At 38.6% G+C, this 14,919-nt stretch overlaps 1 protein-coding gene across 1 annotated transcript in view; it reads left to right on the forward strand.

Moving 5' to 3' along the window:
* PTPRN2 (protein tyrosine phosphatase, receptor type, N polypeptide 2) overlaps positions 1-14,919 on the forward strand; it is a 523,716-nt gene that overhangs the window by 472,612 nt on the left and 36,185 nt on the right. The window contains exon 16 of the mRNA XM_010563027.1: positions 6,967-7,044. Coding sequence (XP_010561329.1) covers positions 6,967-7,044 — 78 coding nt within the window. The remainder of the gene's footprint in view (positions 1-6,966; positions 7,045-14,919) is intronic.

The following is a 14,919-nucleotide window of genomic DNA, read 5'->3' on the forward strand; positions in this document are numbered from 1 at the left end:
TCTTTGGGATGCTTTTGGCTTTGGCTTAGGGTAGAGGGGAAACCAAAGCACCTGCACACTTCAGGACTTGCCAGCTGCCATTTTAGAGGACAGGAGCAGATGCACACAGATTAAAGCAGGTTTTGGACTACTTTTAACTATGTCTCTGACTAGACCAAGCTCTAGCTGGCCCAGTATCAGGAGATCAGAGTAACTTGGTGCTTCAAGGAATATGTATCCTGCTTGTAAAGTCATGCGCAGAGGTCCAGCTCCAGGGCTTCAGTGCTCTGTTTCCCTGTCTTCAGGGCACATTCGGTGAGTTATGTTTGGTCAAACCTTAATTTGATAGTAGAAGCTGAGAGGTTTTGTGGCAAGCACAGGAGTAGGAGGTGTTAACTGGAAGTGAGATACTGTATTCTTGTAAGAGCTTGGTTGTAATTCGCGTGACTACAACATGGTGCAGAAATGGATTTACAGCATCTGTAGACAGTGCTAAGCCAGGTTCAGCGTTGGCAGCAGTACAGATGCTGTGTTTTTACCAAATAACGAAGATGGGCTTCTGCAACCTGCCCAAAAGTCTGTGTAGACACAGCTTAACTGTTTTTAGTATACAAAATTGGTTGGGGAAGGGGTGAATTCTTGCATGTGTGTATATGCCTGTTGCAATTGTAGTTCTGGATTATAATGTATCTATTCCCTTAATTACACTGAAAAGTATTATAAAGTAGTGTTGGGGGTGGAGAGACAAGACCAAGATATCCCATTGACATAACTGGGAGGAGATTTGCTTTGTCAGGATGCCCGAAGCTAATGCAGGCAGAGGATCTCTGCTTCCACAGCTTTAACTCTCCTGGTTTTACAGGGGGTTGTAATCTTGCCTTTGCATCCAGCACTTAATAAGGGTATTTTCTTCTGCAAGGTTAGAAGGTATTTATTTTTTGTAGATTTCCCAGACTCAAGAGTTTTGTTCAATAAAACAAGTCACACTGATGAAGCAAAAATTCTTATGGTTGTCTCTATACTTCTTATAGAAATATTTCTATGCCCAGAGATAAGGGGGTGCACAAGTGTTTCATTGGATTGGGACAAGCACCCGGTATCTTGCATAGCCATGAAAAACTGCCAAGAAAAGCTCTTGAGTTCCGCTTCTTCATGGTAGGATAGGGACCCTATGTGGGAAGGAGTGCCACAACCCACATTTGTGTAGACGACCTGTTATTCCAAGGAAAGAGATGCTCCAGATGGTTTTGTGGGTTCATTTCACTAAGTCAATAGTCATTTTGCTATTTTGAAAGCAATAGATAAAATGTGTGTTTCCTGAAGGTGATGCAGTGGGAGGTTGGTAGGAGGAAATCACTACTTTGCAAGCCCATAGTTTGGAAAGATTCCTTGCAAACTGTTTCATTTCCAAAACAAATTAAATATCTTCAGGTTAGCGTAAATGTATTTGGTAATCTGGTATAGGTTTTGTATAATGAAGTGGAGTATAGGAGTGGCAGAGACATTCAGTGTCTGTTCTCCCCACCTCCGAAGCCTACTGGAATATTATATTGGGCACTTGATTCTGCAGTATTTACTGTGGCTGTACAGCTATTACAGCCTGAGCTGGCCATACATGCTGTTCCTAGTGCTGTTTATTTGAGATCTTTTCTGTTAGCAGACACACGTTTAATCAACGTCTGTGTAAGTGTACAGTGGATGTGGACTATCAGTAAGTCTCCCTTTATTCGCTCTTGCAAAAATCCTACCATTTCTTTCCTTCAGACTGCTGCCTTTCAACTTAAATAACCTCAGTAATTATCATGTCAATACAGTGATGTTCCTGGTGCATTCGCGCCTTGCAGCGCTTGGGTTAGGAGTGAGCACTGTAGAGAGCTGCAAGACGGGCATTAATAGCACAGGATCAGTATGGTCTGAACTGACTAGAAGAGGCTTTTCCCTCCCTGCGCGTGTGAGCTGTCTGGTGGGGGAAGAGTGTAAAATAAAGTAATTATATTTGAGCTTCAGAAAGGGAGGCTTCCAGTCGTGTACATGTCGCTGGGTATCTCCAGCTTCTGGGTCAGTGGTCCAGTCTCCAGCTGGGGCTCACTCAACCTTAACTTAAGTCTAAATGAGTGCAGCAGTACACCGTAAAAAAATCCCTGTGCTAGACAATGAGCTGGCCACCTGCCCACATGTTTCTTCCTTTTAAAAAATGCTACCCCCCTCAAGACCTCCTTTCCCTCCCTTATGTTGTGAAAACTGGGGTTAGATTGATGGCCTCACCACGGCTGGGAGTGGGTGAGGAGAATCAGCAAAGATTTAGTCCAAGTTCTTCCCGTAGGTCTTTAATTTCACTGTAGCATGAGGCCAGGCAAAATGAGTCCTTAGGATAAATTTGCAGGGTAAAAGTGAGGTAGAAATCTGTTTCCCTCCTCTCTGAAATAACATAAAGTACTATGATAATAACTCTGCTATCGGCAGCTGAATGAAAGGCTTGCAATTACAGCACAAGAAGACCCTGACTGTGCAGAATAAAACTGTGATAATTACATCTGTCATATTTGTACTTAGTCCTCATTAAATTTCGAGAAAATCATCCAGTAGTAAATAATGTGCAATTTTTGCTTTTAAATCAGAGGTCATGAAAGTAAATGGGAATTCTGTTTTTCCTCATAGGGTGTCTGAGAGAGAAAAAAATCCCATCAACTACATTTAAAACTCAGTTTGCTTATTATTGAAGACACCAGACTGAGGAATGTCATTAGCATGACAGTTTGTTCAAACACAGCATACAGATTTCATCACCAAGAATAGACTCTGAAATTCATAATGGCATTCACAACCAGATTTACTGCTTTCATTCCATTAGGGGTTTTAAAGGAAGGATTTTAAAATTGTTTTAAATTTTAACTCAAACATGAAGATGAGGACAAGTCTACCTTTTTGATTTTAATGCTGAGATGAATGTGATTACAAAGTTCATCTACATTTGCTGGGTGTGCTTTCTTTTACAACAACAAATACACTTTTTTACTTTTAGAGACTGTCTATACTCTGTGTAATAAATACATGCATGAAATAGATTTTATGGTATTATAAACACATTAAATCTGGAAGCTACACAGTAGCTTGAATCCATACGAATTTCGAGTTCAACTTTCTTTCCATTATATTTGGTCTACATTGGATCTCATTCTGATCTCATACAATTTAGGAATATTTCAGCTGAACTCAAAGGATTTAGATCAAGGTAAACATGGTGTGAGTAAGACGCAGCATCTTTCTGTGTGGAAAGTAAGGATCTGATAAGCTGAGAGGAAAGGTAAAGGGCAGGAATGAATCGGTGCGTCATTTACGTGAGATTTCAAAATGGTCATTGATGCCTATTGACACTGTTACTTCAGTTTACAGTTTTAGAAGACTACTTAACAAGAATCCATATGGACCACTCTTAAGTCCAAATAAATAAATTTGAGGATTTACTCCAGGAATGTATTGATTTTGCTGTATTTCATCAGCATTATCAGTGACATCAAACAGCAGCATGATCTCTATCTAAAAACTCAACAATGTTCAGAGTTCTTCAGGGAATCCTTGCAAAGTGCTAGGATAAGGAAACTGCATAGTAGAACTCTGGAAAAACTAAAGGAGTAGCCTTTATTCTCTAGTAAACGAAGGCTGGAATTGTGGTCTGATATTAATTTAACAAAGGTGCAACTAATTGTGATACTGTGTTCTTTATATATGTTCCTACTTTAAGATACTGTAAGTCAACTTATATTACAAAGCCCTGTAGAAAAACACAAGTTGTGCCACTAAAGTTTTCTGTATTTTTTTCTTTTCCAACAAGAAATCTGAATGCTCCTCCTTTTTGTTTCCATTTGCTTTTGATATTGGTAGTGATGGAAATCACCACAGTCAATTGCATGGTCAGTTATAGTAATCCTTGATCCCTTTCTTTCCCTAATACAAAATCACAGAAAAATAGATTGAAACATTATCAGCAGACTGGCCTTTGTTGCACTGCAGCAGAAAACGAGAATTCCGCCATAGCAGAACAGTTGTAATAATTGCAGCTTTTTCTTTCCAAAAATGGCTGTTCGATCCAGTTCTGATGTAAGCCTTGTGAACTTTGTGCTTTGATGGGGACATAGAGGGAAAAATCTTGGTGGTTTTGAAGAATTACTATTAGGGTGATTTCTGAAAGTTGTTCTGATGTAAAATGTTAGCAAGCAGTCGATTTTTGTTTTAATACTTGATAGTATGGAGCCTGCTGCTCTCTTATTGTTCTCTGGAGAATACATTTTCTGTTTTATTTTCGTGAAGTGAGAAATCTAAGGGATCCTTGAAAGAAGATAATGACTACTGACATAAAAAAAAAGCCTTTTACTTGATCCTTGATTAGTTAGTTTAAAACCCATTACTGACTTTATTTCTTTATTCAAACTTTTGTTAACTTTGATAGATTAAGATGCCCTTGGTGTTCTTGGTGATCTTGAGAGAATAAAAAAGAACATAACAAAAACATTCAAGAACCATCCCTTGCAGTCACCTACTCACATTAAATTGAATGTGACCAGAATAGTGATTTTTCACACTTTTCTTGAAATATGTGGCCATTAAAACAGTACATATAATAGAAAATTGATGAAACCGGGAACTTTTTTTTTAAGTAGTTTAATCTTTGCTCTTATTTTTGTTCAGTTAAAGATCATTTAATAGTGTGATAGGGCTTTCTGCCATCTTCTATTTGCTCTAAGCAAGAAGAGTTTCTGCTCATAATTGTTTTCTGTGCAACACAATGTGCTTGGAATGTAATAATTGTAATTGTCTTTTGAATTATTGTTAAACTGCTGATACACTTCACTACTCTGTGCTTATTGTAATGTTTGCCACGTCCCAACAGCACCTTTGTGACAGAGGTTGATTAATGCTGAAATGCCAAGATTGGCCTATTCCTGATTTATCAGCTGAATGTTGAGAAGCATTTCCTCCATGACAGCGCTATTTGCATCATCCTTGATTTTTTTCTGCCTTTGTTTTCTAGCATGTCTACATACGAAATAATTTAGTTTAAGAAGAAATTCAGAGTAAATTATTATTTTTCTAAAGTTTGGTGTATTCATTGTCAGTTACATTTCCAAGTCAGGCTCTTGCCTGTTAGACAAGTGATACCATTTTCAGGTGGATGCAGCCTACAACAGTTTCCACTGGGAGTAGCAAGTCCTCCTCAGTGCAGGTTGATTTTTCTAAGCTAAGATTTTTAGTTCCAGCATCGGAAAACATTGAAGCATATGATTAAATCCTATAGATCTCTGTGGAATTGAAAACAAAACAACAGAAATTGTTTCAATCATAATGGAAAAAAAAAACCCCAAACCTTTAAGGCTGCCTTTGCTTAATCACATTTGCTGTTGCTTTCAGCTGTGTTTAGCTCAGTGTCTCAGTTCTTACAAAAACAAAAGTTGCCCATTTTGAAATGGTTCCTAAGGGTTTTTTTTATAATACTGCTTTCTGAAGAAAGCTAGTTTTTCCCTGATCTCAAAATACTCACAGTAGTAAATGTCCTGCTATCAGACTTGCTTTTGTCAAAAGGCAAAGAAAGCAACGTTGAAATTTGTTGTGAGCAATTGCTTGTTGTGAAGAGTTATTTGCTGATAAGAGAAGCATCTCAGTGAAGCTCAGAATAAAATGATGGTATTGTAGACATCCTGGTCAAGGTTTTTTATAACTGTGAGTGGTGAATCAGAAGTAAGCTTTTATTCTAAATGGATTCAGTGACTTCATTTTACCTGTGTTGTGTTGTCATGGAGAGTTTTAATATTAAGTCCAGCTTAATTATACATCAGAAAATTAGAAACATAAAAGTGTTCTTCTCCTTTTTGCAACATTCATCATATTGTTGTTCTGTTAGAGTAACTTACATCTGTTCTTTTATGGTTTTTCCCTCTTTTATGTTGCACATAATTATGAGGTGCCTTCTTTTACGCTGACATGTACCATCACTGAAAATTTTGCTAGGCTATGAATAAATTCAGTAGATGCTTGTTAATGCAAATGTGACTCACATTCATTCTTATTCAGATCTTTACTTATAGAACAGAGTCGTGTATTGGGACAAATTCTGCCTTCAGCTACATGGGTACAAGTTAACTCTCGCCGACTTCAGTGTCACTGAGTCACACCCACACATCTGAGAGCTGAACTGGGTCTCTTTTCTTTATGTTCAAAGTTTTGTCTTGCCCAGTTCAGGGTTAGAATGAGTTTGTTTGTTTTTTAATCCTATCAGCAGATCTTCTTTTTCAGCAGAATGGGTCCTAAGATTTAGAACCAAGAAAACCACCCATCAGTTCGAAAACATTCATTGTAACACCCTAATCCTATTTACTCTTGATGGCTTTGTTTCTTAGATTCTTTATTTTTTCTGCTCAGTGAATTTTCTGCTCCTTGAATTAAATGTAATAATTAAGGTCTTTAAGCAGAACTTCCTCTATTGAGGCCAAATCCATGCATTTAGATAAATCAGCTAACCAGAAAAAGCCAGAAACTGAATTTGTTCCCCATTTTTGCTGTTTTTTAGTTACATGTGCCCTTGACTGGCACGGTGGAAATGGAGAACATATTTAGATGTGTGGAGCATTCTTAACACTCAGTGTAGAAAAATGTTTCAAATGGCTCCTAGGTTGCTATGAAACCACGAGTACTGATCTCAAATAAATGCCTTTGTCAACCACCATAAATGATCTTACGCTGCATGTTGAGGACATAGGACATTGCTCATCATGTGTGCTGATATTCGTCTGGTAGCATCAGTCTTTTGTGGAAAAAGTTCTCCTCTGAGCTTAAAAATAGAAATAAAATTCTTTGCTTGCCAATAAAGGATGGAGGGACATGACAGTTCTTTAGGAAGTCCCTTGTTTCTGCCCTCACATACTTTCTGCCTCTAACACAGCAAGGGATTTTCTTTTAAATAAACCCAGTCTGTGTTCTTTTTCCTTATTCCAGATGGACCATGACCCCCGAAACCCTGCATATATTGCCACCCAGGGCCCTCTCCCTGCTACTGTCGCTGACTTCTGGCAGGTAGGTTAAACATCTGTTTGAAAACTGAATTTATGTTACCAGTCAAATGTTTTCCTGTGCTTCTAGAAATGTAAGGTGTATAAAAATATGTTGTGGTTGAGTCACAATAGGTGGAAAAACCTTCATTCAAATGTCTTTTTTAAAATCTAGTACGTGGATATTCAAGTGATTTATGTATATGACAAGCCCTCCTAAGGAAGAGTTGATCTGGAAATTACGTTGAAAACCTCAGGCCAAAGTATGCATATTTTAGTGCCAGGTCTCTGTAATTAAACTACTGCCAAGGACTGGATGATTTTCAGAGGGCCTGACCTTCTTAAGAGTGTAGCCAGAATTCATTGTCACTCTCCAGATCAAAAAGGACCTAACACTATGTGCCATGAATTTTTCCACTGAAACCTACTTCTCATATGTCCCAGTTCCCCAAAATGCTTAAATTCTTATGTATTTTCCCTACCACAGGTAGCTGAGTTAAAGGCTGAGTTAAGACCCTGCTGCATAAAGTTAAGTAGGTGCATAATTTTTTGCAGGATTAGGGCTAAAGGCAGTAGTTACTGATGCACAAATATGAGCTTACTTTGCATGCAGTGTTTTTTATATGCTAGTGCAGCTCTCAGATTTGGACATACACACACCGCCAGGCTAGGTGTGTGCGATTGTGTGACAGATATGCTGCTTTAGATATTCCTTTGTAAGTGTAAAAGTGTGCCTGAAAGCTTACTGAAGCTGTTTGGGGAGGAGGCCGACTGGGGCTTATTATCAACACGAGCATGTTTTTATTTTTTGTTTTGCATTATGAATTTAGAAACATTTGTTCTGAAGATAAAGAATATCTATGTAAAAATTTCAGAAGTGCCATTGTATTTTAGGAGCTTGCATCAGTTGAAACCATCATTTCTCTTCATCTGCATCACTCGGTCTATGATTAGAAAGTGTTAACTGATCCTTATTGAAGACGCTTTTCCCTACTGTTTCTGATGAGGAATCGGGACATTTTCAAAACATTTGCTTGATTTTGGTTGCCTGGATATTTAAATGCTCGGTCTGAGATATTTTGGGGCTGGTTTTTAGAAGTTCAGAGCAAATGCTTTCTGCTTGAAGTCAGTTGAGCTGTTGGTCTGGCTTAAATTTTCCAGTAACTTGTGATTTTTGTCTTCACTATTTGGTAGTTAGACACAATTGAGAATACTGATCTTTTTTCCCTCGGCAGGTGGATTCCTTATAACAGGCATGATACCTGAAAATGTGTTCCTTAAGTTAAACATGCAAAACCATGTTAGCTATTCTGTAATGATATTTTATGATTCCTAAGGCCCAGGTTTTTTAATTGTATATTTTTGCATATTTGTATATTTATATTTTGTATATTTTCACCTGTAACTGCACCTTCACATCCTGAAAAAATGTAGGTTCTCATTTTTAAAGGAGGCATTTAAAGAACACACTTTTTATAAGCATTGCTGCTGACACAGAAATCAGAATTAATCATACAAACATAGTATGAAGGGTATATTTTGTTCTTCTTCCATTCTGATTTGAGCAATTAGGCAACCTGTTTGCAGAGACACAGAGACTAGAACTGAAACATCATTTCTTTGTTCTGTGATCCAATCTTCTTCATTCCAGCTTCGTACACAAAAGGTCTCTGTCTTGACTTTCTTTCTTCATGCTTTTTGTGAGTGGAGAGTCTTCACTTTCCTTCACTCTCCTTCTGCTCTTTTTAGCTATTTCTCCTCCCAGTTAACCATCAGTGAAAGTTCACTCCATCTTCCCACGAGATTTGCTGTAAACATCTCTACAGAAACCATTTGGCAACTGTGGTTCAGCTTCTGCTCAAGTGTGTCTATGTCTCCATTTTTGATGTGATATTCTTTTATTGTTTCTTCTGTTAGGTTCCATAGAACAGTTTGTTTCTTACATTTATTTTGATGATGCCTGTCACTTCAACATAACAATCTACCTATGTCAGATTGGTCCATCACCCACTTTTCTTAAACTTGAACTTCCTACAGATGACATGTCAATGTGCCGGTTCCTGTCACAAGCTTTTTACATGGCCCAGGGTATCAACCAGGTGTAATGAACAGGCCAGGAGAGATTAACTCCTTACAGAACGCTGCATCCATAACCACTGAAATGTAGTAGGTCTGTTGTACAAGTCAAAAGCCATGGCTTGACGTTGTTGTGGTTTATGCCCAGATGCAGGAGCAAAGTTTATATCCATTTTTCACCTAATAGTACCTATTTTAAGGTAGAGCATGGGAAACCTGAACTTGCTATGGAAAATAGAGTATTAACTCCTGTCAGGGCAGAATCCTTTGATGTTTACTTGAATACAATTTTCTGTAGTTTATACAGACCATAGTGCTGCCACTAGGGATTGTTTAAAGATTCAATTATTCATTCCTGATACATCTTCTCAGTGATTCTCCTCCCTCTCCCTCCTCCACTTAATACCAGCTGTTGCTGAGCTGTGTTGCTTTTTTCCCCTTTTGTGTGCTCAGTGAAGCAGTTTTTTGACTGATAGTGAGAAGAGTGACTGAGTCCGGAGAGACCTGGGACTATTCTGCTGTTCCTTGTCTAAATGCACAATGTCATGCTTTAGCAAGTCCAACAGAAATTCTTGGAGCTTGGCATCACCTTCTATGGCAATATTTACTAGATGTATTGCTTCCTATTTTTGCAGAGACTTAGCTGGTAAGACTCCCAAGAGCCTAGTTGCATGGTGGGCATCAGCCACTCCATTTTATCTTGGCTGAAAGGCTACGCCAGCAAGAAACAGCTATAATTGTTTCCACTCCTATAGGCATTTCAAGCTGATTTCTAGAAAACACTTGCTGATACCCATAGTGAAATCCAAACTGCTCCTGATTTGTCCTGACTGTCTAGTTTTCGTGCTCAAATTCCAGAGACACAGTTTCTAAACCTAGTTTCCCTTAAACTTGCATTAGATTCTTCCACCCATCAGTGACTATGTCTACATTAGCAAGCAGTATGGCCCACTAGGAATGGATTTGTAGAGTGTCACACTACTTACTTTGTAGGTTTTACTTCAGGCTAACTGTTCTCCAGCGGACCAAATGCCTGTTGGTGGGGGAGAGGACTACAGATGCGTCTGGAGGAAGCTTGTTCCAAAAGGAACTCAGTTCCTGAGCTCTAACGCTGCTCTGCTGTGCATGTCTGTCATCCACATGATTACATGGTCACATCCATAATCTCTCTTTAAGACCAAACAGATGATTTGGTCTGGAATAATCTTTTTTCCTAGTTTTATTGGCAGGCCCCTCTAAAACCTGTTACGTTGATCCAGTGCCCAGTATTTTTGTGCAAGTGCTATTAGACACTTAGCAATCAAATTCCCATTTACTGTTTTCACGTTGCCCAGATCTGAACAAAGATCATGGTCAGCTCAGTGTCTTCTCTTTCCCACACTGGGCAGAGCTTTTCCGTAAAAGATTGATGATGCTTTGTCCTGGCTCAGCTTGTTTAGAAGATCCATGCCTAGTACCACTATGGGACTGGAGGGGGACCAGTTTCAATCATCTCTCTAGTGACCACTTCTTGGAAGATTATATCCTTTTTGGTAAGGTGAGGAAGAAGAGCAGGTATTGTTCTTCAGTACCATCTAGCTTGAGCCACTAGAGCTGGCTATTAGACTCAGCATTTTCTGTACATCTTTCTATTCATTTGGGTTTTCATTTTGGCCTGAGAGAGATCAGCTTGGTGGAAGCTTTTCTTTCAAAGATGCAGTCTGGAGATAGTCCAAACTCCTGTATATTGGTCATTTTCAAATGGTGTTCAGATTTGTATATGTTGTAAAAATAATAATGATAAAAAAGGCAAGAATCTTACTCTGGCTTTTCTAATGGCGTAAGACACTTCCAGGCATCAGACTTCCACAGTTGTCTGTGTCCCTCCAGTTTACTTCCCCAGCTCCTTATATTCTTGGCATAGCTCCTCTAAGTCAGCAAGTGCCAAGTTAGTTCCAACTTTCCTGGCTTACCTATTTCTTTGAAAACTTTCTAGCCTGCAGGAGTTGTGTTGTCAGTCATCTCATTGATCTGTTTTGCCACAGGGCTTCCTAATCTGTCTGGATACTCTGTGTTTGTGGCTCAAGCAGAGATTTCATCTCTGCCTGCATGTCATCTCTTAGACCACTCTGGAAATTTTCCAGCTACTACTTTAATTAATTTTGAAAAGCCTCCAGCTGATTTAAGTCTTCTTTTAATTTCATCTCGTCTTGTTTTCGTCTCTTTTTACCAATTACTTTTTCTGAGAGATACCTCCTTCATTGATTCTATTTCGGTTCAGTGGGAATTCCACCTCACGATTCCCTTTCTTGAAAACCGGATGCCTCTCCTCACATGGTATTAATCCATTTTTACCTGAGTGGTTAAACAATTTGCCAGGTCTGTGGGTTGTTTTCTTCTCAGCTGGAAAGAGAATTCATCCTCAGGATAGGGTTTTGCTTTGATATAGTTCCATTTTATTTACAAAGAAAGTACAGAGTTTTATTTCCTTGAACAAAGGCAGAATCAAATAACAGGCAATAACTTCTTTTTTTCCAAACCTCATTTCCAAACCAGTGTTTTACCCCCAACCTCTCTTTCAGCTTTTCTTCTACCAGGATCACAATGCTAGTTTGTTGAGCTGTGGTGGTGGTTTCTTTATTCCTTTTACACATTTTTGCTGCTTATCTGGATTAATCATCTTGCCTTGATTAATGCCTCTCTCTCTGCATTAAGCATATCAGTTTCTAGAGAAACTCATGGGTCCATATGCCTCACGTTTCTCTTGTTTTTGATGATAACTTCTGTAATTTCAGTTATCAGGCTCTATAAAAGAGTTTGCTTGTTTCTTACATTTATCTTGAATGAAAGGTGATGATTTTGTCCAGCAGCTTCAGTGAGATTTCACTCAGCTCTTTCACATAATGCTATTAAAATTCAACATCACTTTGAACATAATTCAAAAGAAAGAGGATGTAGAACATTTCTGATCTATAACAAGTTTTCGCAGCAGGAGTTCCATGTTGTGAATAATTCTGGAGGCATAAAATTTTATTATTTTCTGTATGTGCTGGGTTATAATTCCATGAAGTATTTGACATGAACTACATGTCTTAACTTGCAAAGTATTCTAAGAAGTGAGGGATGATAATATGCAAGAAACTATTCCTAGGAGTTAGGATATTTAGAACTAACTGTCCTTGCATTGAAAAATTGTTCTTAATTATGCTAGTTTTATAAATTGCATGTCTGCTAAGGTTCATTGTCTCCAAATGGACATTTCTATAGGAGGCCATAATTTTTCCCTCAGGAAAATACCCCACATTATGCCTTGCTTTCATAAATCTACCCACATTTGCCCTTCCTTCCCCTCCCACTTTTTGGAGGGAAGTGCATTTTCATGGGGTTTTTATTTAACCATATTAAGTGAAATAGAGGGAGGGATCAGGCAGTCCCTGCCAAGTGACTTAAGAGGTTGTGCTTTAGTTGCCTTAGAGAATGAAACCACGTACGTTATATATTTTTGTAAGCATTTGTTGTGTTTCTGTGTTGTCATCCCTCCATGACTGACATAATTAATAAGTATATGAACATTATATAACTGAAGGGCTCCAGTCTGGCAGGGATGACAGAGCAGATACTACTCATGAACAGCACTGAGTCGGACCAGGACCAGGAAGGCAGACTTCAGGTGCTGCCCCTTTGTGGTTAGGATGCTCCTCCACGAAGCAAGAGCGAGCTTCATCCTACATGTTCTGAATCAAACCCATGCTTTTCATTTCCCTATCTTTCCTCCACTATTTGCCAATACATGAAATACTCTTGAAATTGGGAATGCTCTTCACCCTTCTTGTTATAGCTGGGCATCTACTGCCAACAAACAAAAAGAAAGCTCAAGGGAGTGGAGGTTTACACTAATGTGATTACAGGGAGTGGGGAGACCTCATCTCTGCCTCTTTGATTATTTTCTATTTTTTTGCAAGAGTATTAAATGTAAAGTGCAGAAAGAGTCCCAAGAGTAAAGACCAGAGCCCTAATCTGAGCCAAGGAGTTTGGTTGCCATTTGCTTTTCATTGCCCTCAAGCCTGCATTCTTCATCTAAAACTATTTTTAAAATATTTTTTCTCTACCCATATTCAGGAGTATATTGTCAGACTCAGTTCAAAAACTGACTGTTGTTTTCCTCCCAGGATCACACCAGCATGTTAAGAACCCAGTTCCTGAGTTGCAGTCTTCAGGACATGATAAATCTTTGCATGTCTGTTTGGCAGCACTTGCTTTTCTCTTCCAGTTTTTGAATTCAACAAAAGAAATACAAAATACTGTCAGTTGATTGTTTCCTGTGTAAAAAGGATTAGTCATCAGTGATCTCCAAGGGCAAATCCCAGTGGGCAGAAGACCATGTCCCTGTAGCTGAATGAGTCTCCCTGCAAAATCGGTGTTCCAAGCCCATGGGCTGAGTAAGAACAACTTTACCAAACCCTCCCCTGCTCTAATTGCCGGTTTCTGTGCTCCCAGTTCAGTATGTTTTGTGAGTGCTGAAATTAATTTACAGATTAAATTATTTTTCTGCATTTTGTTCTTCTGTGCAGAGCACAGCGCTTTCAAGCAGTCTTGATTCCCAAGTTTTATTTTCCTTGCCTGGAATGGGACTTCCTGCATGTCTAATCAGTTCTCACCTTCAGAAAGAAGAGCAGATGAAAAGCGACACAAAGCAATTCAATGTGTAAAATATGCATATTTTAATTTAATAAAAGAAAAACAGCAAGGGAGAGAAAGGCACAGAACAGCAGCCCCTAGAGCTCTAGTAACTTGTCAAGCCATGTGAAATAAATATAGCATTAGGAATTCCATAGTCGTTCAGTAAAGGAGTGTGCGTTTACCATGCTCACTTCTAATTATGGCTGCAGTTGGAGAAGGTACTTAGAAGTGGTCCTTTTAAAATTTCTATCCCTCTATTGTTTAGTTTCCACCTTTCCAATACTAAAGTGAAAAGCTATTTACCGGTGATTTTGGTGGTCTTCCCGTCCTTAATGTGGTTTTGTCAGCACTGCAATACTAAATAGCACTCATATTTAAATTATTTAATAATAAGCCTTGAGTTAGGAGTCTACTGAGAAGAATAAGAGCAGTTTATGTGTCTCTGAGAAAGCAGAAGTTATTGCAACACATACAGTCATCTTGAGTTTGCCTTTCCCGTTGACTTCCAAACAAGCGTTGCTGCAACAGCAGGGACATAACACATGGAGCCAGTCTAATGACCACGTATTTATATATGGTCCTCTCTGAAGCTGTTTTTTCAGCTGCAAGAGTCAGATTTTTTTTAATTAAATATAGATTGTTGATCGTTAAGTTTTCAACCTACAGATTTGCTTAGCTGTCTGGCACAGCTGTGACTTTGCAAATGGCAATTCTGACTTTGCCAGATTTGACCCATTTCATATCAAAACGATAAGTCATTTTCAACCAAAATGTTTCACAAAAAAGGTTGCTCTTTGACTGGCATACATTGTGAAGTTCTAGTTGATAACAAAAATCAAAATCCCCCTCCAGTCCCCCCCCCGCCCCAGCCTTTTCTTAACCCATTAAAACATTGGGGTTTGGTTTTAAAATACTACAGAAAAAAACATTTTCTGACTGTCTCCATTCAATACAGTGTTTCCTATTTCCAATGGGGAACTTGAAAGAAGTCTCAGTTGAGCTAATTACTTTCAAGATATGTAATGGGATGAATATTATCTGATCCAGCAAGGGTTAGTACCTTGATTTGTTGGTGGTGTAGGAGTAGTGTTTATTCATGTTGAGTTTTGATTATCATTAGAAATTATTTGGGTTTTGTTTGCTTGTTTGTCTGCTTTTCCAAATA

Source organism: Haliaeetus leucocephalus, unplaced genomic scaffold (assembly GCF_000737465.1).
Source record: "Haliaeetus leucocephalus isolate CR32 unplaced genomic scaffold, Haliaeetus_leucocephalus-4.0 Scaffold0, whole genome shotgun sequence".
Lineage (NCBI taxonomy): Eukaryota > Metazoa > Chordata > Aves > Accipitriformes > Accipitridae > Haliaeetus > Haliaeetus leucocephalus.